General features: G+C 47.8%; 1 protein-coding gene across 4 annotated transcripts in view; it reads right to left on the reverse strand.

Annotated features, from left to right (window-relative positions):
- Positions 1–1,956: 1,956 nt before the first annotated feature.
- The window catches only part of HIRA (histone cell cycle regulator), a 65,884-nt gene continuing 40,714 nt past the window's right edge, over positions 1,957–27,126 (reverse strand). For 3 of the 4 annotated variants that reach the window (XM_080650347.1, XM_080650350.1, XM_080650349.1), the window contains 11 exons: positions 23,386–23,583; positions 20,863–21,024; positions 20,231–20,435; positions 19,728–19,832; positions 18,236–18,384; positions 17,051–17,212; positions 16,369–16,427; positions 15,879–15,984; positions 13,741–13,863; positions 13,119–13,282; positions 1,957–2,819 (listed from right to left, as the gene is read on the reverse strand). In XM_080650347.1, the coding sequence (XP_080506473.1) occupies positions 2,392–2,819; positions 13,119–13,282; positions 13,741–13,863; positions 15,879–15,984; positions 16,369–16,427; positions 17,051–17,212; positions 18,236–18,384; positions 19,728–19,832; positions 20,231–20,435; positions 20,863–21,024; positions 23,386–23,583 (1,861 nt within the window). In that variant the 3' untranslated portion in view covers positions 1,957–2,391. Of the gene's footprint in view, positions 2,820–10,283; positions 10,373–13,118; positions 13,283–13,740; positions 13,864–15,878; positions 15,985–16,368; positions 16,428–17,050; positions 17,213–18,235; positions 18,385–19,727; positions 19,833–20,230; positions 20,436–20,862; positions 21,025–23,385; positions 23,584–27,126 lie in introns of all 4 variants that reach the window. The other variant, XM_080650348.1, reaches the window with a different exon arrangement.

Here is a 27,126-nt window from a genome sequence, read left to right on the forward strand (position 1 = left end):
TTCTAGAGAATACTGTGTCAGAATATCAGTGTGAAGAGTCTGCAAAGATTGCATCTAGCGGCAGATGACCAACTGAGAGTCACCTGGCTTGCTTGTGGTTGCACAAGAATACATAACAGTAGCAGGTCCATAACTAGAAGCCACACCTTTGCCCAGCAGCCTGTTGTTTTCAGAGGGACACTTGAACATGCGTTTTGAATGCAGATGGCTCAGCTGCATAAAAGATGTTTGTCAGGGAAGGGGAAGCCTTTGGCATTCTGCGTTGGCACTCCCACAGAGTAACTGCTCTCCTTCTTGAATGCTTCAGGTTGCTCACTGGTTATTTTCTACCACGAATAACACAGCGATGATGTGATTATTTGCACAATAGCTTTACAGTCTAGTGCAAACTACGGCCTGCGGGCAGGATCCGGCTGTTCTATCCGGTTCTCTTGCTCTCCCCCCACTCCTTTTCTTTGAATTTATATTAGTTCACACAAACACTCCATCCATGCTTTTGTTCCGGCCCTCCGGTCCAGTTTAAGAACCCATTGTGGCCCTCGAGTCAAAGTTTGCCCACCCTGGTAGTGGCCAAAAATGTTAAATAGACTGTTCACTTTCAAATTAAAATGGTTTTCCCTGTAGTACCTCTGCAGACTGCCCTTTCAGCATCCGTGTAGCCCCATCACCTAATAATAGAGTTGATTTTTGCAGTCGTAGGGCTCATCTTGATGGTTTTCCATCTCCCAGGGATCACTGTCCTTTGTTTTCTGATAACAGTGTCTTAAGACCATTGTTCCATGCCATTTGTTCCATGTATTTTGTTTTTAGTTGTTTCAGACGGGAGGGTCAATCGGGCTCCTTACTCATCTTGGCTGAAAGCAAAAGTCTCCAACTTTGTTTCTTGTCTTCCTCTCCAAATAGTAGTGTAGTAAAAACACTGACTGCCAAAGTTTTCTTCAACAGAGCATTGCCACGTGCCAGGACATTGCCTTCATGATCCCAGTTAGTTCTCACAACCATGTTTTCTTAACCTCAGCTCCATTTGACAGCTGAAAAGTAAGGCCCAGATTTTTGCTGGTTCAGACCCCAGACAGGCCTGTCAGTTCTTCAGCCATGGATATAATTTGTAGGCCCGAAGTTCTCAACGTCTCACTGCGGAGTTGTTGAGGGAGGTGCCTGACCAAAGAGCACCTTTGGTTCCTTACTCCTTAAAGAAAAGTTCACACTTGCAGCCTGGCTTTTGAGGTGTCTCTGCCCATATCCGCCTGTGTGCTCGCCATGTGAGGCATGCATATGTGCCTGGGTCTCATCCAGCCACCAGACATATGAGTGAGACAGGCAGTGAGATGGCCTCTAGGCAGAGAAGCTGTCAGGTGCCAGTGGCCAGTCACCTAGGCTTTCTGATCCCAAGTCCAGGCCTCCTTCCTCGGATTCAGGATCACACACAGCTGGCAGGGAGGTGACAATGAGGTCCATGAGCCAGGGGTGAAGGTGCTCAGCCCTTACCATATTTGAAGATTCTGTGATTCTAGCTATCTACTCTCCTGTGGGTCAGCATCTTAGACCACTAAGAAACTCTCAGCTTCCAGATAATACTTCAGAAAACATGTCTACTTACTGATATCCTTCCATGAAATCAGCAGGTCTGCCACAGTCCTTGGTGCCCAGCATGATCAGGGATCTGGGGCACAGCCCAGCCAGAACCAAGGACCTCCTCAATGGCTGGTTTGGAAGAAGAACCATGCAAGGTGGACCTCCTGAGAGCCCCAGCTCTGCCTAAGATGCTGCATGACCAGGGAAGTGACCTCCCTGTGAGAAATTAATTTCCACAAGGAGGGGCTGGGGTGGGAGTGGTGGTATGAGATGACACCGAAGATCCCTTCTGGCTATGATGTTGTCATTCTCCATTTCAGGAGGGATCCGCAGTTGTAGGAGAAAGGTGGAAGTTGAAGGAGAGACAGGGGGAATCAGGATGATTTGGTATCCAATGTGTGTTCATTTATTTTACACTTACAAAAGAAATCACCCACCCTCTGCCCTATCCCCCCCAAACAGTCTCTTTTTACAAACATTTAAAAATTAAAACCAAATGAAGATAGACAAGTTAATTTCAGTACAATTATTTTTCAATGTAGCTGTCATAATTAGAATTTAAATTTTTTCCTACAAGTAACCAATGTCCAAGTGACTTATAGGGAAATCCTGATTATTGGCCAAAAGGAAAATTCTGTATTACAAGTTAGCAAATTCTAGTACAAAAATAGTCTTTGTGTTGGAATAGTCTTTCCTTTTACATAGATCTCGGGTCAGTCTACTGACTGCATAATACACTAATACATTTCAGGGCTCTCTCTTCACAAATGGCTCATTCGTCATAGCTGAAGCAGCACGGCACCTGCAGTGGCAGGGCTAGTGTCCACCTCTGGACCGTGCTGAAGACGGTCGGTCTGGGCGTGCCTCGCTGATCCCAGGGCAGCAGGGCAGAGCCCCAGCCCCTGCTCTGCGTGGGGGTCCTGGAGAGAGGGACGAGTTGCCAGCAGAGCTGCCCCCTTCCACGGGAGCAGCAACAGACCCAGGACACAGGGGAAGTCTACCCAGGGACCTGGGCTGGTGCTGGTGCAGGACAGCCCACCTCCTGCCAGTGTCTCCTTGTCCTACTATAGCCGGACAAGGGGAGAGGTGCCCCTGCCCTGGCTGTAGTTGGGGCAGATGTGGGCAGGCTACTTGTCCCTTAGGATGTCGAGCTGTTCCTGACATTCGGTGAAGAGACGCTGGAAGCGGAGGTTCTGCCCGATGACTGGCAGCAGTTCCTTCAGTAGCTCCCTCTTCCGTAGACCCTGTGGGCACAGAAATGACGGCTCAGTACAAGTGTCAGTGAGGAGACCTAGACTGTGGGTGGTTTCCTGGCCTAACAGAGACCCTTGTGTCTGCCCATCTGACCCCTAAGCACCCCTTGGAGAAACCAGAGATGGATGAGAAAAAGTTCTCTGCACGCTAAGAAGCCCTGGGAGAGCTGAAAGGCTGACCTGGGGCGTGTGGGGTGGGTGGCAGGGTGCAGGGGAAGGACATAGTGCAAGGATACTGCAGAGAACACCAGGGTAGGTCTGTGCCCCCTAAGTCTGCTGGCACAGTCACCACTAGCCTTCAACTGCACTGTTCAGTGACCACAGTAGCTTGGCCTTCCAGAGTAGGATGAAAGTAGAGTATCAGGGTAGAGGGACAGGTAGATGGCCACCTGAGGGGGGCTGCTCCCTCATGCATGCTCTCCAGGGATCTGAGGTCAAGCCCAGGGGTGAGGTGGCACCTGGGAGTTTTACAGTCCTGGGGGGAGGTCTGCCCTTGGCTGTTGCCCACACCTCCTCCATGCCTGGCTGCACTGGCACCAAGATCTGACTAGACCCCTCTGCAACATGCACTGCCAGGCAGGGTCTCCGCTGCAAAGGGAAAACCACTAACCGACAATACTGACAGTTAGAAGAGAAGGTCCAAATGTTAAATCAGCATGGTAACAACACACAGAATTACAGAAAAGAACAAAGTGTAGGTATTAAGTTTGAGCAATACAGTGGTTAAAGGAGATGGAATTAGCAGGAGAATGGAGCCTGCTGAAGACCGAGTCAAGTGGGTCAGATGGAGGAGCAGCCAGTGCTCGAGCAGGGAGGCATGCAGAGGGGAAACTGTAAGAGAAGAGATTGTAAGATAAAGTAAGGGCAGATGAAGTATGGAAATGGGCCCAACATCTACATGAGACCCACAGGAGAGAGGCACAAAAGAGAGAAGGAAATATCTGAAGAAATAATATGGGTAGATTTCACATAACTAAAGGAAAAGGAACTGCCTTAGGTTGAAAGGCTTCATTGAGTGCTGATGAAGATATGGAAAAAAAAAAAGGTATTTTAGATACACTAGAATGAAATATACAGAATCTATGGATATCAAACACAAAAAAATTCTGAAAAGTTCTAAAAAACAAGAGCATATCATCTACAAAGGAAGAGATACCAAGAGGCACAATAAAGTAGTATTTTAAATATACTGGGAAAAACTCATAATCTACTTTTTCATCCAGCCAAACTGTTATTCACTTAAGAGGATGTAATAAAAAATATTCTTAGGCTTGTAAGATCTCAGAATGTTTACCACAATAAAGATCCACCCTGAAAATGTTCTAGAAAGTACTCAAAAATAAGAAGAAATAGAGATGATGCTAAAAGAGATATGAAAAGTAATGTGATCAACCTCTTGCTGAAGTTTGTGTTGGTCTTTAAAAAAAAGTAAACAACAAATGTAAATGATTTCAATTTATGATTTAAAAAACCTTAGTCTGTCCAACAAGAAGAAATAACTCTGGTAAACATATATGCACCCAATACAGGAGCACCCAAATACATAAAAAACCTTAGTCTGTCAGATTAAACAGAAACCAGACACATGAGGTTGGCAAAAAACACATAAACATGGATACAGAAATGTTAAAAGTTAAAGATGGAGGAAGATTATGTCAGTAAATAAAAAAAGTGTGTGTTTCACAATTATCAAAGTACGTAGACTTTGAAACAAAGACATCATTGGAGAAAGAGAAAGTCAGGAGAGAGGGACAAAACCAAGCTTACAGGGAGCTTTTAATACATTCCATTAGGGATGTGTCCAGAAAGGCAAAAACCTGCAGATTCAGGTAATTCAAACGGAACATTGAGTAAACATGACCATTAGGACATTAAGGCACCCAGAACTAGAGAACACAAATTCTTCTTTGGCACACACGGAAATATGAACAATTGGTCTAAAAGCAAACCTCAACAAAATAACAGTCTCATGTAGATTGTGAGTTGGCTTGGGCCAAATCCATCCTACCTATTTAGTGAATAATTTTATGAAAATGCAGACATACCTACCTATTTGTTTACATATTATGTTACAACGGCAGGGTTGATAGTTGTAAGCTATCATATTAATTTGTAAAGCCTGAAATTTTATTCTCTGGTCTCTAACAAAAAAGTATGGGCTCGGCTGGTGTGGCTTTGTGGTTGAGCTTCAACCTATGAACCAGGAAGTCAAGGTTCGATTCCTGGTCAGGGCACATGTCTGGGTTGAGGGCTTGATCCCCAGTGTGGGGTGTTCAGGAGGCAGCTGATTGACGATTCTCTCTCATCATTAATGTTTCTATCTCTTCCTCTCTGAAATCAATAACAAAAAAAATTACCAAGAAATTAAAAAAACCACCAAAAAATTTTTTTTTTTAACGAAAAACTCTATTTAAAAAAGACACGAAAGGGTATCAAGCAAACTGCTATTAGCAAAGTAAAAATTTCAGCTGGTCTATGGCACCAGGGGCAAGCTACAAGCGGATCTACCTTCTGGCCTGAAGGCTAGTTTTAATACCAACAGCTATCAAGCATCATCTCCTGCCCTGGGCTCAGTAATAGGTGATGCTCCTCCCTGTTTCAGGCGGCAGCCTGGTAACAGCTCATCACCCTCTCTCTGCCAATGACACAGGTCCTACAATAAAGACCTTTGCAGAGGGAGGGTTCCAATAGTAGGCCCTGGCTGAAGAGACAGTGGTGAGCACAGAGCTCAGGTACCTGAAGGATGGCTGCTTAGTGCCTCAACTCTCTGTTTCCACCTCCCTCCTATGCACACTGAGTCATGATCCTTGTCATGATCCTTGAGGGAAAGAAGCCTGGATCTTTGGAGGCATACTAGCAGCTCATATCACAAAGAGTCATTTCCCTAATACATAAGAATTCCTACAAAGCAATTTCTAGAAATTTTGTCATGGATTTGCTCACGCACTATGAGCAGACCAGCTATTCTAAGCAGTTTACAGGAAAAACAAGTGGGACCACACTGACAAGTGCTTCCTAGGAAGGAAGCCACAAACTCTCCTGGGCAAATCCCTAATAAGGTATCCTACTTAGAGATAGCAAAAACAACCAGCAGGGAGGAGGAGGCAGGGAAAGTGCATGGCCATGAATTAGTGGCTGTCTGTGCTCCCTTTTGCCTGTACCACACTAGCCTAGAATGCTTACCTTCAGGCTGAGACAGAGAACTGTTAGGTAGAGCTCTTCCTGACATTTCGCCCTAAGGCTCCCAGAGTGAAGCCCTATAGGAGTGGTTGGCTAGGCGCTGGCCCACCCATCTCCCACCTTAACAGATGCCCATCAGGCTGCCTGGAGGTGAGGTGTTCTTATAGGGAATTCAGAAAAGCCCTTCCCACTGAGAAAGGGGACAAAGCTGGACAAAGAGAAAAAGACCTCAGAGAGCTCAAGTGCTAGCGAGGAAGGACTGAGCTGGAGTGTGGAGAAGGTAGAAATCCAGAGAGAAACACCTTTGCCTTGGGAACACTTATTTTTTTTATTTTATTAAAATATATTTTATTGATTTTTTCCAGAGAGGAAGGGAGAGGGATAGAGTTAGAAACTTCGATCAGCTCCCTCTTGCACACCACCTATTGGGGTTGTGCCTGCAACCAAGGTACATGCCCTTGACCGGAATCGAACCTGGAACCCTTCAGTCCGCAGGCCGACGCTCTATCCACTGGGCCAAACCGGTCAGGGCTATTTTTATTTTTTTTTATTTTTATTGATTTCAGAGAGGAAGGGAGAAGGAGAGAGAGAGAGAAACATCAATGATGAGAAGAGAATCATTGATTGGTTGCCTCCTGCACACCCCACATTGGGGATCAAGCCCACAACCCGGGCATGTGCCCTGACCGGGAATCAAACCTGGGACCCTTCAGTCCACAGGCCAACGCTCTATCCACTGAACCAAAATGGCTAGGGCTTGGGAACACTTATTGATGAGGAAGAGGCTGAGCAGAGCATCTACTAGACTTGAGGGTGTCGGGGGACCAAAGCAGGGGCATAGGACTCATGAAATGTGGGGTCCCTTTCCTTTGTGTTAGTCTCCAAAGAAATGCACTCTAGAATAAGGGTAGACTGGTAGTAAACCAGTTCATGCACTAATTAGTACCCAGCTTTGAGTTCCCAGGTAGCCCAGAAGACTTCAATCCCTGAATTGGTTGAGGGAGCCTTGTAGGGCTAGGGCCAAAAGCTGGTAGCAGCAAATAAAAGTGCTCTGTTGAAGAAGGTAATATTACTGAGGCTTCAAAACATTTCTATAAATAATTATTAAAATACCAAGTCTAGCAGACAGTCAAAACAAACCAGGCACATAAGGAGATAAGACAATATAAATGAGAACTAGCAGAAATATGTATAGGAAATGGAAACAGATCTACAAGGGCTCCTCATAGTAGAACTATGCTCAAGTAGATAAGACTAAATTGAAAATATGGGGAGAACTGAAACTATAAAAATAATATAACAGATTCCAAAAAGAGGGTATTATATATCTCATGATGGGGAAAATGGAATATAATCAAAGAGAACCTAGGAAAATACACAGAATGAATGAAAGACATAGACTTAGCGCTTTGTGAAACTTCAAAACACCAAGAAAGGTCAATCCCAAAAGAATTTACAAAATAATGGAAATCAGATTCCTGGTAGTTTTTAGCAACAGCAGTGGATGCTAAAAGGCATAGCATAATACATTCAAAGCTCTAAGATTTTATTAGCCAACCAAATTAAGATCTATTGTAACAAAATAAAAAGGGAGCCCTAGCTGGTTTGGCTCACTGGGTAGAGTGTTGGCCTGTAGACTGAAAGGTCCCGGGTTCTAATCCAGTCAAGGGCACATGCCCGGGTTGTGGGCTCGATCCCCAGCGGGGGGCATGTAGAAGGCAGCCGACCGATGGTTCTCATTTTTGGTTTTTAGCTCTCCCTCTCCCCTGCTCTCTGAAATCAATAAAAAAATATATTTTTAAAAAGGGAATAAAAAGTAGAGGAGGCTAAGTATACACCAAGGTCTTTAGAACCTCGTGAGATTGACTCTCCCACTGCCACTCTGCTCAGCTGTTCCTTTTACGCTGCAAGACGCCCAACCCCAAACTCAGGGCCTTTATACTTGCTGTTCCCTCTGCCTGGATATTCTTTCCCCAAATATCTGTGGGGCTTCATCTCTCACCTTTTCTGGTCTCTGCTCAGTCAATTAGGTCATCCTTGATCACCCAATATAAAATTGCATCCTGCCAGTACTCCCTACCCCGTCCTATATAAAGTTTTTCCATGGCACCCATCCCCACCCAACACTTTATATGTACTTGTTCACTTGTTTTGAATCTGCCTCTCTCCACAAGAATGAAGATCCATAAAGGCGGGGCCCGGTCAGCCTTAGTCACTGCTGCCTGCCCTGTGCCTAGACCAGGGGTCCTCAAACTTTTTAAACAGGGGGCCAGTTCACTGTCCCTCAGACCGTTGGAGGGCCAGACTATAGTTTAAAAAAAAAACTATGAACAAATTCCTATGCGCACTGCGGGCCTGGGACGAGTCGGCTGCTAAGCAGGACAGGCAGCGGCACCCGGCGGGCCGGATAAATGTCCTCGGCGGGCCGCATGTTGCCTGCTGGCCGTGGTTTGAGGACCCCTGGCCTAGATTATGCCTGGCCAGAGAAGGTGCTCCATCAGTCTTTGCTCAGTGACTGAATGAAGCACTGAAGCTAAATCTTGGACCCACAACTTCTCCCATTCTTCACCAACCTGCTCCTTTTCCAATTCAATCAATACTCTACCCAAAAGAACCTTGAGCTGACCACATGTTCATTATTCTCTTTTCCTCACCTGCTCTATATCCAGCCACCCAAACACCAACCAAGTCTTTTTTTGTTCTGCCTCCAAAATACATATTGAATCTGTTTTCTTTCCCCTCTTTTTTAAAAATTTTTTTTTTTTTATATTTTGTTGATATTTTACAGAGAGGAAGGGAGAGGGCTAGAGAGCTAGAAACATCGATGAGAGAGAAACATTGATCAGCTGCCCGCAACCAAGGTACATGCCCTTGACCGGAATCAAACCCGGGACCCCTCAGTCCGCAGGCCGACACTCTATCCACTGAGCCAAACCGGTTTCGGCTCTTTCCCCTCTTGATAGCCATCACATTGATCCAAGTCATCTGCATCTATTGCCGGAACTTTTGAAAAAACAAAAACAACAAGCCCTGACCAGTTTTTCTTTTTTTAAAAAAAATATTTTTATTGATTTCAGAGAAGAAGGGAGAGAGAGAGAGAAACATCAATGATGAGAGAGAACCACTGATTGGCTGCCTCCTGCACACCCCACACTGGGGATGAAGCCTACAACCCGGGCATGTGTGAACTGTGACCTCCTGGTTCATAGGTCAAGGCTCAACCACTGAGCCACGCTGTCTGGCCTGACCAGTTTTCTATGTTAGTTCATGTCACCTCTGCTGACTGGTCTTCTATATCAGGTCACATAATCTCTGCTGATTGGTCTATGTCAGGTCATATCACCTCTGCTGTCTGGTCTTCTGTCAGTTTACATCACATCTGTGTAAAATCCTTCAATAATTTCCACTGCCTAGACCCGTGGTTGGCAAACTGCAGCTCGCGAGCCACATTGCGGCTCTTTGGCCCCTTGAGTGTGGCTCTTCCACAGAATACCATGGCCTGGGCGAGTCTATTTTGAAGAAGTGGCGTTAGAAGAAGTTTAAGTTTAAAAAATTTGGCTCTCAAAAGAAATTTCAATCGTTGTACTGTTGATATTTGGCTCTGTTGTCTAATGAGTTTGCCGACCACTGGCCTAGACTAAAATTCTGGATCTTTATAAGCTTTCCACGATCTGCTTCCTGCTCACCTCTTTTGCCTAATCTCATATCACCCTCTCTTCTGCCTATTATGTCCCAGTCACAGTGGCCTCGACGTACCAAGCCCTCTTTGCATGTACTACCACCTCCACCAGGAAACTCTCCCCAGGGCTCTGCAGAGCTGGCTCATCCTCAAAGTCCTCTTCTGAGGTCTTCCCTGGTCACTCTTTCCCAGGCATGCTTGTCTTACTGATCTGCTGTTTCCTTCTAAGCATAATCCATAGTCTAAAGCTATCTTGTTGACTAAATTGCTTACTGGCTTATATCTGCCTCCCTACCACACTGCAACCTCCATGAGGGCAGGGAAGGATCTTTCATCTTCATTACTGAACAAACCCACAGCCCTGTGCAGGCAGCTTTCCTCCCTTGCATGGCTGAATCCCCCGAGGCCTCATGCTGAGGGCCCAGCTCTTGCTAGATTGTGCAGTGCAGGCATCTCACCTGCTCACTGACGTTGGGACCCAAGGCATTGTGCTATAGACATCTAATGAGAAAGAATTTCAAAGCACTTTGGCTTTTTAAATTTCCACTTTCACTTTTCAAGAGAATTCTTGTGGCAAGAATGAAAGAAGCACCTACCACTACCGTTGACTCCCACTGGCTTCCAGTGGAGTAGTGAACCGGACCCAGTAAGTCCTTGCATATTTCTCGGAGTCGGTATTCAAACCCTAATTACAGAAAAAAAAAAGAAAAGAACAAAAACAAAACAAAACAAAACAGAAATAGGAACACATTACAAAAAGAAATAAAAAATCAAGAATATGCTAAGTTGTTGGGTATATCAAAACAGACTGAACAAAGGCTTACTATGTTGCCTATAATGGGCAAAATGCCTCCCTGCATGCCTCTCAGTTTGGGGCACTGAGACTCATAATGACAGATTCTCACTCACTCACCTACTCCCTTGACAATGCATGCAGTGGCCCCTCTGTGTGCTGGGCCAATGAGAAAAAATGAGATGTGGCCAGTTTTGGGATGAAACCCCCAAGGTTATGGGAAATTGTAGAAGGAGCGGAGAGGGTTAGTCAGATTTGTTTGAGAGAAGACATCTTGGCAGCCAGTGTGAGAGGAGATCAGCAGGGTCAGGAGGTAAGAGATGGAGAGGGGATGAGTTTAGATTGAGGAGATGGTGACTAAGCAGAGACAGGAGAAGCAGGCATGGGCCTATTAAGTCAAGTGTTATGGGCACAGCCAAGTGGTATGCCAGAAATGCTAGAGGCAGGTCTGGAGTCTGTAGGCACTGGGGGCAGCTGAAGCCACAGGAAACGGATGAAATCACCCAAAGATGAGAGTGCAAATAAGAGGATGAAGCTGGAATCTGAGGAATTTCAAGGAAAGGGGTCTCCTGTTAAAACCTGAGTTCTCCTTTTACAGTCAGAAAGCAAGGGATAAAGAGAGGAGGTGACTTATGTATGGACACTGGAATAGATACGTGAAAGATGAAGAGGAGCAAGTGGCAGAAGTGATTTCACAAATGGGTGCAGGCCCCAGAGGAGGCAGTGGCTTTATTCAGGGCATCAGGGTGAGTCCTGATCAACAGCCAGGATGAAGGAAACCGGAGGAGCCAGAGGAGGCATTTCCTCAGCAGAATGGGGTGTGAGGAGCATCCCAGAAAGGGGGGGAGGGGCTTGTGAAGATTGAATATTTAGAAATGCCAGTGGCTACACATGCTGGGTGACCACACAGACTGGAGAGTAAAGATCAAACTCATTACTGGAGTCTGCTGGGGAAGGGAGAGGGGCTTCGAGCTGGTCAGTCATGCTTGTCCTCAGAGATGTGTGTGTGTGTGTGTGTGTGTGTGTGTGTGTGTGTGTACACACACACACACACACACACACACACTAGAGCAGTGGTCAGCAAACCGCGGCTTGCGAGCCACATGCGGCGGCTCTTTGGCCCCTTGAGTGTGGCTCTTCCACAAAATACCACGTGTGGGCGCGCATGTACAGTGCGATTGAAACTTCATGGCCCATGGGCAGAAGTCGGTTTTAGGCTCTCAAAAGAAATTTCAATCGTTGTACTGTTGATATTTGGCTCTGTTGACTAATGAGTTTGCCGATCACTGCACTAGAGGCCTGGTGCATGACATTTGTGCACTCAAGGGAGGGGAGGGGTCCCTCAGCCCAGCCTGTGCCTTTAGCAGTCCAGGGGCCCTCAGGGGATGTCCGACTGACAAGCCGTCAGTTGGACATCCTTAGCGCTATCGCGGAGTTGGGAGAGGCTACAACCACTGCCGCTGTGCTCACTAGCCAGCCATCAGCCAGCTTGTGGCCGAGTGGTGCTCCCCTTGTGGGAGCATACTGATCACCAGGGGGCAGCTCCTGCATTAAGCATCTGCCCCCTGGTGGTCAGTGCACATCATAGCAACTGGTCGTTCTGTTGTTTGGTCAGTTTGCATATTACCCTTTTATTATATAGGATTGCAAGGTGTATAGAACATGTAGTTGCATCAGAGGAAACATAACATACAAAGTTCTGGGAGTAACATTTGTAGGGGTTTGACCTTATTTCCCCTGTCTTTTCTATACTTCACTTTAACCTCTAAATCATAAACAAAATGCAGAGGGTGATGTCAAAAGCAAAGCAAGGCCAGGAGAGGCTGTGGGAGAGGCTGCTCAGTAACCTGCATGGTGACACAGGGAGAACTTAGGGAGGGCCAGTTCCCAGCCACATCTCTGGAGGCCATGTTCAAGCAGAAGGAAGACTGGTAAGGCAGGCTCCATGCTTGCCTAGCAGAGAGGATGAGAGGTTTTGGGAGGTCACCCTAAGAACAGGACCGTCACTTCCTGTAACACACCTTGCTTTCTGCTGAACAACAGGGCAAGTGTGGGTGGGCGTATGCTGGGAAGGAGATGCAGGTGCAGAGAGTCCTGGCAGGGAAAGCTAGGCTGGAGGGACACGGGGAGGTGCTGGACAGCAGGACAGCCTTTCCAGGGCATGTGGGGGCTCAGAAAAGGAAGAGGAGCGCAAGCACATTGGATGCTACAAGACACCCTCCCTGGGGTTACTGACCACTGATGCTCCAAGGGTGTGAGGGAAGAACAGAAGTCTGAGCATCACATTTGCATGTCTTTCTACATATCCTCTGCCCTCACCCTCTCCTGCTGCCAATCTTGCTGGCCCTCAGGGAACACTCCATTCAGGGGCTGGGAGCCTGTAATGGGCTGGATGCCTGCTGAGCTGGCCTGATCACAGCTCAGGATAGGAGATGGGGGTGGGGAGGCTGAGGGTCCATCATGTTGACGGAACTGGAGACTAGGGCCTCTTGGATGACCATGGCAGACTGAGAGAGAAGAATATAGGGAGCCCTAGGCCACTCTACCTCTGCCCTATCTCATAGGCTTTTAGAAGGGTTGTGTTGGGACAGGGATTGAGCTGGGCCCAGGAGAATGGAGGAACCACCAGGGACCTCACCTTCGTTCACAAGGTACCGCGCGTAGAGGAGGAGCCAATGGCGATACTCATGGCTGGACTGCAGGGTGAGTGCTGCTGCCACCTGGTTTTCTAGGTAGGCCAGGGTAGTCTCCTGCTGCACCACGTGAGGCACGGAGAAAAGGCGGGCCGCCTGCCTCCCTGAACTGCAGAAACACATCACGAGGCAGTGTGTACTGTGTGGGCAGGAGGCTGCCACCATGCACCCCAGGGCACCAGCAAGAAGCCAGCAGGGGGGCAGATGTCAGTCTCCACACTGGCCCACCCATCCCCACGTTCCAGCTGCAGACTTCCTGGATGCTCTGGCACCCCAGGTGTACCCCACTCTGTACCTCCCGTTTAGACCCTTGAGGTGACAGACCCCCAACCAAAATACATGAGTGCCCATGACCCGTGGCACCTCAAACTGCATCTGGGCCCTGAAATAACAGGGCTTGCATCCAGCACCCTGAGAAATCATCTGATGTGGCCCCCAAACTCTTGGCGCCTATAGTCTGCCTGTGCTGGGCAGCAGCTGAGCACAGGGGACAGCAATCAGAGAGCTGGCCTGGGTGGGTCTGTACTTGCAGAACCCAGTCACCTCTCCTGGCACTCGGTCACCTACGTGGAGGCACGGCCCTGGACTATGGCTAAGGGTCCCGAGCACAGCATGGCATCCTGGGGAGGCAGGCTGCTCCTGAAGTCCGCACACTGGGCCAGGGAGTCTTGCTTGTCAGAAACCAGGTTCCTGGGGAGGCAAAGGCAGAAGGTGAGCTCAGAAAAACCAGGAGGTCCAGAAGGGTAGGCTGGCAGTGAGGCTGCTGAGGAGCAAGCACCACATGACCTGTTACCAGAACACCAGCGAAGGCTGAGGGTCATTGCATTCTCACCACAGGTCTCTCAGACAGCTTTCATTACAGGGAACATTAATGACAGTGAAGGTCACTGACAAGGCTCCTGGGGCCAGGAGGCCTATGTGTGAAGTGGTCCAGCCCTTCGAAGCTTCGAGGAATGCCAGCATCCGGCCTTGGTATGCTTCCACAGCATCCGAGGCAGTCAGCTTTTTACCTTCTCCACACCCTTCACATCTTTTTTTTTTTTTTTTTTTAAATATATTTTATTGATTTTTTACAGAGAGGAAGAGAGAGGGATAGAGAGCCAGAAACATCGACGAGAGAGAAACATCGATCAGCTGCCTCCTGAACACCCCCCACTGGGCATGTGCCCGCAACCAAGGTACATGCCCTTGACCGGAATTGAACCTGGGACCCCTCAGTCCTCAGACTGACGCTCTCTCCACTAAGCCAAACCAGCTAGGGCCCCTTCACATCTTTGTGAAAACTTTCTTATGCACTTTAAAAACAGCCATGTGCCTTTGTAAACATGCCCAAAATACAAAGGGTCAACATTTTCCTTCTTAAATACCTGGCTTGTTTCCATTATAACAGTAATCTCATGTAATACACAACATCTTGCAATATGGAAGAGCAGGCAGCGGGAGTCTTTTTTTCTTTTCTTTTCTTTTTTTTAACTCAGGAAAGAGATCTCAGTATGGGATAAATTTGTGCCTGGCAACTCTGAACAGCAAAGTGCCAGAAGAACTTGGGTCTGAGGGACCAAAAAGTGCAGGCAGAAGAATTTCTCAGAGTGGTTGGTATACAATGCACACAGGTTACATGTTGGGGTTGAGATCTCTGATGTAGAAAGGGATTTTACAAATATAAAAACGGGCTCCCAATTCCAAATGGGTTGAGGAAAGGTATAGACCAGGGGTCCTCAAACTTTTTAAACAGGGGGCCAGTTCACTGTCCCTCAGACCGTTGGAGGGCCGAACTATAGTTTTAAAAAAAATATGAACAAATTCCTATGTGCACTGCGGGCCCAGGACGAGTCAGCTGCTAAGCAGGACAGGCAGCGGCACCCGGCGGGCCGGATAAATGTCCTCGGCGGGCCGCGTGTGGCCCGCGGGCCGTAGTTTGAGGACGCCTGGTATAGACCATCACATGTGCTGACGGTGCAACCGTACTAATTTACAAAGTCGAAACTGCTACTGGACTTCAAAAACCGCTATGTGCTGGTGAAGGTATTGTGAAGCTGACTCACTGATGCTGATGATGGCTAAGGAAGCCAGGCTGGAAATATACACTGAGTGGCCAGATTATTATGATCTCTGAACGCATAATAATCTGGCCACTCAGTGTATTTGTATCTCAAATGGGTACCAAAAGTATTCTAGACTTTTGCTGGAGATCAACCACCTATTTGCCCTGAGCTTTCTATCAGCCAGTGCAAAGGGGAAAACTGATCAGGTGCACGATTTATAGTATCTTTGATATCAAATAAATAAGGTACTCAAGAGAAGTACACTGAGTGGCCAGATTATTATGCGTTCAGAGATCATAAAAATCTGGCCACTCAGTGTATATTTGCAACCATAAAAATTTTCAAATGCCTATTCCAAACAAAGTGACCTCAGAGAACAATGCAGACAAAGCAAAGCACCCCTACACACGGGCTCTGAGAGCAGAGAGGCTGTGGGCTTTCAGCCTCTCACAGGGACAGTAGGGCCTATACAGGTGCGTTGGAGTTCTGTCTCCTCCAGCAGAGAGCACACCAAGCTGTCATTGTGACATCTACTCCAGGGCTCAACTCTCAGGAGAAGCCAAGCCAGGCAGGCCTGAGGAGCAAGCACCACATGACCTGTTACCAGCTGAGACGGACACTCGCCTCTGGGGCTGGGCCAGGGAAGGGTGGCTTGCTTACCATGTAGAAAGTGACGGATTAAAGCAGTAGGCCTTTCCATCGGACAGGTTCATCACTGGGATTCCATGCTGTGTAAGCAAGATCTGTGACACCGTCATATCACTTCCTGGGGAGACACCATAAGAATGGATTCTGGGTATGTTCTGATCAGCAAGTGCTTGCACATGCACCGAGGGGAATCTGAACATGGCACCCAGTCCCAGAAACAGGCGCCTAATGCTGACTCAGCAACTAGGAGTCTCTTCCCTGTGAGTGCTGTTTTCACCACCACCCACAGGTTCTTTGTCACCACACAGGGAGACAATGAAATGTGCCCCAGAGAGGGTGCATCTCCCTGCAAAATAACTGTGACCCCTTGTCACACTGAGTACCTTGGGCTGAGCAAAGAGACTGGCTCTGGCTCTCTGTCTAGGCTGAGTGGAGCCTGAGACTTGAGCTGCCCTGTCTCCCTCCCTCATCAGGGCACCAGGGGTAGCCCACCGCCGATTACCTGCCAGGATGGAGTGTAGAGATTCTTCTTTTACCACAACCGCCTGTCTGTGAACATCCCTAGGAGGGAGATAGGAAGCAGCTTACTCTCCAATCTGAGTAAATGCCTAAAAGTGTGCCGCGGTGCTCAGACCCCTCCTCTGTGGTCTCTATGCACACCCTGCCCTGGCATCCCCTGAGAGGAGCTCTGGGCCACAAGTGGCTTCTGCTCCCCATGAGCCACTTTACCTTCTCCACACGAGGCTATAGCAGACGCTCAGGCAACAGAGCTGTGGGGCTTGTCGCTAATGCCATACCAACTTTGGGAGCAGCATGGCCACACTGTGGCAGCTGAGATCCCATTCTGATGAACCCCCGTTAAGGACCCTGGCACACTGTGCTTTGCCATGTGGTTTGCTCCTATAAAAGTGGTAGCAGGGGTAGGCAGCCTGCCCCACTTCCACATGCATACCTGCCCCCCCCCCCCCCCCTACACGTACACACACATGTGTGGTGGCCATCACAAGCAGTGTCCAACTGCTTGGGTCTCTTTGGCTGTTAACACCCCCATGCTAGCAGGGCCCAAGGGCATGTCTGCCAGGCGGCTTCCTCCACTGCCTCCCCTGTTCCTGCAGTGAAGAGGAACCTGTACAGCCCTATCCTGCCCTGCCTGGAGCCCACCTCACCCCAGGCCTGTCTCTCACCAGACAGATAACGTGGCTGCAGCAGTGAGCGCCATGACGTAGGAGCCTGTGCAATGCAATGTGGAGATTGGGGATGACAGGAGGATGGGAGGGAGGAGGCGGCGACCACAGGTGGAGAACACTGACAGCATCCTCTTTTCACAGGCGACACATACCACATCACTGAGAAGGCAGAGAGGGGATAGGTGTCATGATGATCAGGTGCTGTGGCAGAGGTAGGAGCCCCAAGGCACAAAGCCTTCCCTCTACCTGGGCCTGGGCCTGAGTGGGTGCAGCAGCAGGAGAGGCAGGGAGAGGGCCGGCCAGAAGGACTGGGGGAGGGCGGGACAGTAGCGCTGACAGAACTGAGATCTCTCATTAGAGACTATGTTCTCCTCCCGCACTAGGCTGCTCAAGCTTTTCCGAATTCACCCTAATGCTAACTTGTGGAGGGGGGTGCTTCAGAGGACCACTGATGGTGATCCAGAAAACACACCTCACCTGTCATATGAGGCCACACAGCGCCCACTCAACAGTCTGCTGGCTACAACTAGCTGGACTAGTCCTGAGATCTCTGCCGAGAAAGGCCAGACGTGTGGAAACGACAGAGCATGTCTCCATAAGGGACACCAACTGTGTGCTCAGAAAGCCTTTCTGGCTAGGGTGGAGGTGAATACAGGGACAGCTTCAAAGGACAGAGGCCCAGAAGCCCATTGTGAGACACTGTGTGACTAACACTGAATGAAGGTCTCCCCTCAAAGTGCAGAATCTCAAAAGGGCTGGACTGGGAACTCAGGGGGCACAGTCAGAAATCTATCTTGACTTCCTTGGATTAAAATCTGGGATCCAGAGAAAGAACCAGGCCAAGTTAGAGCCAGGCAGAGCTCAGCCTGGGACCTGAGACTTCAGGAGTCTGGCCAGACAAGGGAATCAGAACAACTGGGTGAAAAATTCAGGCATGGGTGAGCCTCTAGGACTCAGTTTTCCCAGCTGTACCATGGAGATAATGACGCCAACTTCAATGGGTGTTGCAGGGACTGAGATGGTAGCTGCACATACTTAGCCCAGAGCAAGACCTGCAATCTCCATGGGAGCTGGCACTTGGGGGGCAGTGCATCCCCTGAAACAGCATCAGCACCTCACAACACAACACATGGTGCTTGTTTTACATGAAATGCTGGGCCAGGTGAAGACCCTCACCCTTACCAGCTACCGGCAGCAGTGAGGATCCGGCTAGTGAGTACCGTCTCCCACTCCTTCCCTTCCCGGTTACACTTCAAGCGGCTCAGCTTCACTCCCCCAACGGCTGTCACTTCATTCTCCACCTCAATGTACATGGAGGGGTCGGAGCTCACCTTAATAGAGGGAAGCAAACACAATGTTCTTTCCATGTAGCAGAGCAGAGAACTGGTGTCAGAGTGAGAGACTCCAGAGCCTCCTAACCCCACCATCTCCTCTCACAGGGAACATGCAGAGAAGGCATGTGGCTTATCTAAGAGCACACTGCAAATGAGGCCCACAGCCAGCTGGACACAGTTGGGGGTGAGACGTGGCTCCTAGTTGAAGGTCTTAGAGATCGCAGTGCTTGGCAATAACCAAGGAAAAGTCTAGAAAACCCAAAGTCCTCTCTAGTTCCTTTTGTAGTGAGCCCGTCTGCTCGTCTGAAACCAACCTCACGGAGTGTCCCTAGAAGAGCATGCACATGCACGGAAGCGCTTAGTTCAGTGCCTGGCTCCACAATGGGCTCAACTTTGTCTTTTGTGTATGGGGAGATGACTGATAATCCGTATAAAAAACCGGGCAGAATGGCTGGACAGTTTGCACTTGTGTGGCCACATAAGTGGGTTACCTGGGGCAGAGGGCCATATAGAAACCAAGAAGGGCTTCAAGTAGCACTCAGTGGTCAAACTCCCAGGGGAAGCTGGAGGAATTGGGGAGAGGGGTTGTGCTCTTTGCCTCTGCTCATATCAGCAACAAGAACAAAGCATGTGGGTCCCTGTTCTTAGGCTCAGAAGGACCTGTGGCAGGCAAGGGCCGACACCCCATGAGGACCAGCCTGGGTTGGGGCAGTGTGCAGACAGTGAGAAGTGACCTACATATGGAGTCTTAAAGGGTTTCCAATCGACATGCACCTGAGGTACAAAGGGCATGAGGTGTGCAAAGGTCTGGCATGGTTGCTAGACTGAGTGACTACAGGGCCTCTGCATATAAAGGATTTTTTACAATAATATTTAAAAAACTGTGTTTTGAACAAGCACATGGTTAAACTAGCCCTGATGAAAACTCTGTGCTGGGCCCTGGAAAGTGAACAGGGCCAGTGGGCTGGTCGGGAGGGAGACCATTACCACACAGTCCAATGGGCACTGAGGCAGGTGGGCAGTTGGGAGCCAGCAGTCCTGGATTGTGAGAGGGATGTCCGACTGCCCATTTAGGCCCAATCCTGGTAGGGGTGCAGGCTGGGCTGAGGAACACCCCCCCGCCCCGTGCACGAATTTCATGCACCGGGCCTCTAGTCTTGCTAATAAGACTGATGGTTACCATGATCAACTACAACTTCCCTCAGAGGATGATGGTGAGCCAATGGGAAACAGCCCTGTTTTTGACAATTTAGGGTTTACACTGGGGGTTGGGGAAGGAGTGGGGCTAGGGAGACAGAGAGAGAACACGCTTGTGAGGGAGAGGCAGGGGGCCGGCTCACCTGGAGGGTGAATGCTCTCTGGGGGCTCGGCATGGGCAGCTTCAGTGTAGGCGCTGGTACAGACAAACACACAGTGTCCTTTTCTGCGGTCAGAGCAGCTGGGGACTGCAAGAGCAGAAATGTCCCTGAGCCCCTCCCATCACTGGAGGGCAGTGTCAGGTAAAGGGGAGTCACCTAGAGGTAAGGCTAGGCCAGTTCCCCAGGTATTTCCACCCACTCTGGGAGGACAGTACAGATGAATGCTCCAGTGATCCCACTTGACAGATGATGTAGCCAATGCCAAGGAGCTGCTCAAGGACTCTGGGTGGGTCCAGAGCAGGTCTGAGGGGGAGTGTGCCTCCATGCTACACCCAGGGGAGTGCATGTCTAAGCCAGCTGTTCCCACACTGATGAGGCACACTGTGGTGTGCAGGGCCTCCCTTCTCCCACCTGGGCACATGCAAGCTCCAGCACTGAACTCAACAAGTGGCCTGGGGAAGCTAGCACAGACCTGCTGGCCTCACCTGGACAGACAGAGACATGGGCATGAGCCGTGAGTCCTTCCGAGGTCGCCCTTTCTTCTTTTTCTCCACTGTTTCCACCTCAAGCTCCAGTTTTCGCTTGGAGAGGGAGGAGGACTTGGCCACAGGAACCTTCTCATCGCTGTCACTGCTGCTCTCGAGGAGGTCCCGGGGCCTCAACTCTTTCACAAGATTCTGCTCTTTCAACCTGCACAAACACAGATACCCATGGCTTTTTCCATATGATTATTAACTTATAATTATCAATAAAATCCCCCAAAGCTGAAACATTAAAACAGTAGGTGAGGACTTCTGGTTTCTGTCTGAACATTCACACAAACTCTGGGCTCCATTCACACCGTTATTCTGAGCACATCTCCCACACTGTCCAGCTGCCATGCTGTTGCCCTCATGTCCTTGGGCAGAGCTGCTCTGTCCACCTCCACGCTCCTTCCAGCAACCTTCCCACTTGAAGCAGGCACTCCTTTCTCCTTGAAACAGGGGCTCCCAAGTACAGAGAGACTAGTCTGCTCCCGCAGGGAGGGCAAGCTGCTTGGTAGGAGAGAGGACGCTGCACTGCTGGCCTGAGACTGTACTCACCTGGTCTCTCTGAGCCCCACACAGTCACCACCTACCTTTCTACGGCCGTCGGTGTCACACTTGTCAAGACAGGAGCACCAGGTGTGGCTTTGGACCGCTCCGTGAACCGGGAGTCAAACGCTTTCATGGGTTCAATCTTGGATGGGGTTGTTAACACAGAGGGGGATGATGCTGCAGGAGCCGAGGTAGCGTTCACGCTGGGGTGGGGAAGAAGATGGGAGAGCATGTCAAGCACAAGCCGTCAGGGATTTGGGAGTCTGGGATTTACATTACCTGGAGTCAAGTGAAAGGGGCACAAATATAAAACTTCTAAAAACACAAAAATTTTGAAGTATAAAGTACTATTTAAAAATATTTTCACATGTTAAAATTCTGGAAGTTTGCCATGGCCAGGTGACTAGAGCATTGTCCCAATGCACCAAGGTTGTGGGTTCGATCCCCGGTCAGGGCACATAATATAAGCAACCAATGAATGTATAAAAAAGTGGAACAACAAATCAATGTTTCTCTCTCTCTTAACCAAATCAATAAATAAAAATGGTAAATATAAAAAAAGTAAACATTTACAAAAAAAATTCTCGAAGTTTGGCTATCAGAGAATGCACTCACATTTGCCCCACTGCATTGTTCTGAGAGCTTTGGAGGTTAGCATGAGGCCTAGAAAGTGGTTCTTGCAACCCTTTTCTCCTCACCATAGGCCCCATCTCCAAACCACTCCAACCACCAGCTTTTCCCACTTGGACAATGGGTCTGATGAGAAAAGCCCCATCTGGGGTCCTGAAGCCACTGTCTATTCCTGACCTTCAACCTCCTGCCCCGGAAGCCCCTCAATGTGACAATTTCACATTCTCCACACTCTCCTCCCAGTGTGTCCATCCCACAGCCCTTGCCTTCTCCTCCGAGAAAGGAGAGCCCAAGCATGAGCCTGCCAGCTACCCTGTGGTCATCTGCATCCCTCACACTGGGTCCCCAAACCACTGGGCCTCCTAATGACCAAATCCACTGGACTGGGCCCGACACCAGATGCCTGGCAGGTATCCTAGACAGCCTCTCCTCCTCTCCAGGGAATTCTAGGACCAACTATTGAAACATTTTGCAAATCTGGAGCTTTCTGTCCTTCCCCAGACACCCTTCCTCCCCAGATGCTTTGCTTTCTAACTGGTCAAGCTGCTCCATCTCCTCTTCCCATCTACCCTCACACTTCCCTCAGCCACGGGACACTTGACACTTGGTGCATGCCTCCATGACCATGACATCAGAGCCCAGGAAGGAGGAGGCTGTAAGAACACAAGACCCTGTCCCCACCGATGGAGAATCACTCTAACAGTAATAGTTTCGTGTGCTACGTGGCAGCTATATTTGGGTACCAGTGCCTCCTGGAGTGATCTAAGGTGCAAGTCCAGAGCCTTCTGTGTCTCCATTCTAAGGAGAAGCCCAGGATATCTGATTCAGCACCAAAGCCCAGCTTTCCCCCCCTTTACTGACACTCCTCAGGGACTTGGGGTTCTGCTCTTGCTGCTGTCCCCTAACCCTTCCCCTGGGTGGCCTATATGGGGCCTGGGTAGGGCATCCTCTAATATGTCTTCTTGAGACCTGCCCAACAACCCCTCCCCCACTTTGGATGTCTAGCCATTTCTACACAGGAGACCCGAGGAGCCATCCCTATGCTTCTGTGTTTGCCCCTTTCTCCACTAGCCTACACACTTTCTGGGGACAAGGACCCACCAATCAACCCCATGGGGGTGCCTGGGCACTAGCAGTGTGTAACCCAGAGCAGGTACTGGGCAAATGTTCACTGAGTGAATGGCTCCTGGCTCTTATTCATGCTCCTCTGGTTCTTACTGTCTTTTTTTAATTTTTTTAAATATATTTCTTTATTAATTTCAGAGAGGAAGGGAGAAGGAGAGAGAGATAGAAACATCAATGATGATGAGAGAGAATCATTGATTGGCTGCCTCCTGCACGCCCCCTACTGGGGATCAAGCCCGCAACCCAGGCATGTGCCCTTGGCCAGAATCGAACCTGGGATCCTTCAGTCCGCAGGCTGATGCTCTATCCACTGAGCCAAGCTGGCTAGGGCTCTTACTGACTTCTAATTTGGTGTCCAGGTAATGGTTCGTGAAGACACGGGCTCCTGGAGCAAACACAATTCGGAGAGTGAAAGATGACTCTGCCCCAGCACACTAGCACTCTGCCTGAGATGGCTGGTGCGGTGATGCTACCAATAATGCAGTGATGCTACTAATAATGCAGCGGAGGCTCAGCCACCTCCAGTGTAGACCTGCCAGAAGGTGGGTTGATCCTGTGACAGGTGACATGTCCTTGGCTGGTTCCCACCCTTAGGAGCCCAATCCTGGGACTGCTCTTCCCCAGGATGTGGAGTCCTCACAGCCCTGTGCATCAGACTCAGCTGAATGAAGGCCTCCCTTCCGAGCAGGCCCTTATCTGAAATCATCTCTTTTCTTTCTTTTTATTGAAGGGGCCATGAAGTGTCCCTGGAACTGTGTCCAAACCCAAACTTTCCCCAGGGACAGGAAGAAGCTTTGGTGCCCACTCACCTGTCCTTATTGACAGAATTGCCCGCAGGCCTGGTGCCGGCTGCTGCCGCAGGTTCCGTGGAAGGCTTTGAGGTGCCGAAGGAGTTGGGGGTACTGGTGTCCAGTGGCAGTAGCTGTGGACTGCTATGAGAGGATAGCATGCTGCCTGCCAGGGAGCCCGACAATGGGATGCTGTTAAAGAACGCCGTGGAGAAGTCCCTGTGATCAGGAAGAACAAAGTCAGCCTCAGAAATCAGATACCACATCAAGTACTTTATATAATTCTAAGTAACTTTTTTTCTGGATCCAAAGGTAATTTATTTTCATAGAAGAAAATTTGCAAAATTACAAAACTAAAATCATTCCATACACTCTGTTTAACTGACTCTAAGGTGAACTGATACTTTATGTACCACTAAGAAAAAATTGCTACAAATATAATTGTCAGATGCATCCTGTTCTTAGAGGTGTTAAAATGTAAAAACATGTGTCTGAGAACTAATGAAATATAGCATACAGAGTGGACCTCCCTTTTATTATGGGCTATATGCATGTACCATAATTTACCTAACCAGTCTTTACTGAGGAACAACTGGGCTGGGCTGTCTCCCAGCCTGTTCAGTAATAGACACTGCTGCAACAGGAGGCAAGATACTGCAGTGTTAAGACTGAGGGCCCTGGGCCAAACCAGCCAGGTTTCACTCCTCTGCCATGCACCAGCTCTGGGACCTTGGGTGCTTCAACCACTCTGTGCTTCAGGTTCCTATCTGCAAAACAGAAAATGACAGGACCTTCCCCATGAGGTTGCTGTCAGGACTAAAGTTGTTAGTGTAGCAAACACTTAGAACACATAGTAGCTGCTCAAAGATGTCCACTGGCATAATTGTCATCACACCTGCTGTTGCAGTTTTTACATGAAATAAATTCCTAGAGGTGGAATTGCAGCAGCCAATGAAATGTTCATTAATGATTTTTGACAAATAGCTCTAAAGTGCCTTCCTTAGAGGTTTAAATTACAACCCGTCTATGAGTGTCTATAACCCCACACCCTCACTGACAATTTTATCAAATTTCTTTAAAAAAAAATACATTTTTATTGATTTCAGAGAGGAAGGGAGAGGGAGAGGAGAGATAGAAACATCAATGATGATGAGAGAGAATCATTGATCGGCTAACTCCTGCACACCCCCTAATGGGATTGAGCCCACAACCCAGGCATGTTCCCTTGACTGGAATTGAACCTGGGCCCCTTCAGTCCGCAGGCTGACATTCTATCCGCTGAGCCAAACCGGCTAGGGCTTATCAAATTTCTTGATAGCAGATAGATGAAAAATAGTATCTTACTATAGTTTTAATTTGCAATTATTTTGATGCAATTATTTTATAAGATTGAAATTTTTTCATATAGAAACACCTGATTTCTTTTTGTGTGAAATGTTTGTTCATATCCTTCATCTACTGTTCCATTTGGTTATTGGCTTTTATTATTGATTTTAAGGCTACAAACATATAAAATAATTCCTTATATGAGCAGAAAGTCTTTTCCCCAAGAATATCGTGTTTTGATTCTTTACTGTGTAATTTTCTTTGCCAAAAAAGTTATTTTTGTGTGGTATAAATTTTGTGTCATTTATAGAAAATACTTTTTTACCTCAGAGATTATGAAAATATTCTTCTATGGAGTCTTCTAAAATTTTAAACAAAAAAGTTAAACATTAAAAAAAAAATCTCTTAGCTGTTCAGATGTTCTCTGAAAATCTCTCAGCTGTTCAGAATTTTAAGTGAGGCAGGGCTCCAATTCTGTTTTTAGAGTATCAAATAGTCCTGACTCCCATTTATTGAAGATACTGATTCACCATGGATACAAAATATTACCTTTAAAATTTTCATAAATACTTGAGCCGATTTCTGGGTTTTCTATTGCATACCAATGTTCTGTCTATTCCTGCCCACCCTCACTTGAGGATATTTTTTCCATTGCTTTTCAGAGAGAGTGGAAGAGGGGGGAGAGAGGGAAGGAGAGGGAAATGAGAGAGAGAGAGAGAGAGAGAGAGACAGAGAGAGAGAGAGAGAGAGAGAGAGAGAGAGATCAACTGGTTGCCTCTCGCATGTGCCTAGACCGGGGGTGGGGAGCGAACCCACAAGCCAGGTACATGCCTTTGATCATAATTGAACTTGCAACCCTTCGGTGTGTAAATCAATACCCTAACCACTGAGTGAAACTGGCCAGGGCTGTTTGCTTGTTTGTTTGTTTTGTTAATCCTCATCTGAGGATATTTTTTCCATTGATTTTTTAAAAAATTGATTTTAGAGAGAAAGGAAGGAGAGCTAGAAACATCAATGATGAGAGAGAATAATTGATTGGATGCCTCTTGCATACCCCACACTGGGGGTCTAGCCCACAACCCGGGCATGTGTCCTGACCAGGAATTGAACTGTGACCTCCTGGTTCATAGGTCCATGCTCAACCACTGAGCCACACCGGCCAGGCTCCATTGATTTTGAGAGTGGGAGGAAGGGAGGGATTGAAGGGGGAAGGGGGGGGGGAGAGAGAGAGAGAGAGAGAGAGAGAGAGAGAGAGAGAGAGAGAGAGCGCGCGCCATTGACTGGTTGCCTCCCACACACACACCCACCCCCGACTTGGGCCAGGGCTTGAATCTCCAACCCAGGTACATGCCCTTGACCAGGAACCAAACTTGAGATACTTCGTTCCTCGGGCCTATGCTCTACTCTAACCACTGGGAACACTGGGCAGGGCCCAATGTTCTTTTTTTTCATGGGTCAGTACTTTAATACTTCACTGCTTTAATTTCTGGTAGGGCTAGTCTTCCCTGATTTTCTTGTTCAAAAATATTTCAGCTATTCCTATTTCTTTTTCCACTTAAATTCAGAATCAGATTGTCTGATTCAGAAAACTCCTGTGGTTATTGGTATTGACTCATTTTATATTTATAGATTAAGAGAAATCTGTCATCTTTATGATGTTGAGTCATCTTAGCTAATACATGGTATGCATTTTGTGTAATTTCTTTGAATTTCCTTTTAGGTCTCTCAGTAGGGTTTAAATTTTTTTCTTCACCAAGATATACATTTCTTCTTACATTGAGGTATTGCATTTGTGAAAGTGATTTCTTACTTCTTTTTTTTAAAAAAAAAATATTTTTATTGATTTCAGCAAGGAAGGGAGAGGGAGAGAGATAGAAACATCAATGATGAGAGAGAATCATTGATCGGCTGCCTCCTGCACATCCCCTCCTGGGGATCAAGCCCACAACCCAGGCATGTGCCCGGGACCTTTCAGTCCACAGGCTGACGCTCTATCCTCTGATCCAAACCAGCTAGGGCATTTCTTACTTATCTTCTAAAAGTAGTTGGTGGTACTTGATCTCATCATGTAGGTTGTGTATAGTCACCTTATTTTCTTCTTTTATTGCCTATGGCAGTTTTTCCAGTTGATTCTCTTATAGAGATCATATCACATTTAGATAACACATTTACCACTTCCTATCCAATTTATTGTTTCTCTTGACTGAGCAAGGATCTCTAGGATGTTAAATTATAGTCACAAGAGTAGACATTTTAGTTCTTTAATTTAATTTGAATAAGATAGTTTATGAAGCATCCATCTATTCCTGTTTTAAATAAGAATGATGTTGAATTAAATAAAAATACCTTTTAAGCATCTCTAAAAATGATCATATCATTTTTGGGAATATATTAACATGTAGAAGTAGATTAAGTTTTCCAAAATTTGAACTACCT

Source organism: Plecotus auritus (assembly GCF_963455305.1).
Source record: "Plecotus auritus genome assembly, chromosome: 13".
Taxonomy (NCBI): domain Eukaryota; kingdom Metazoa; phylum Chordata; class Mammalia; order Chiroptera; family Vespertilionidae; genus Plecotus; species Plecotus auritus.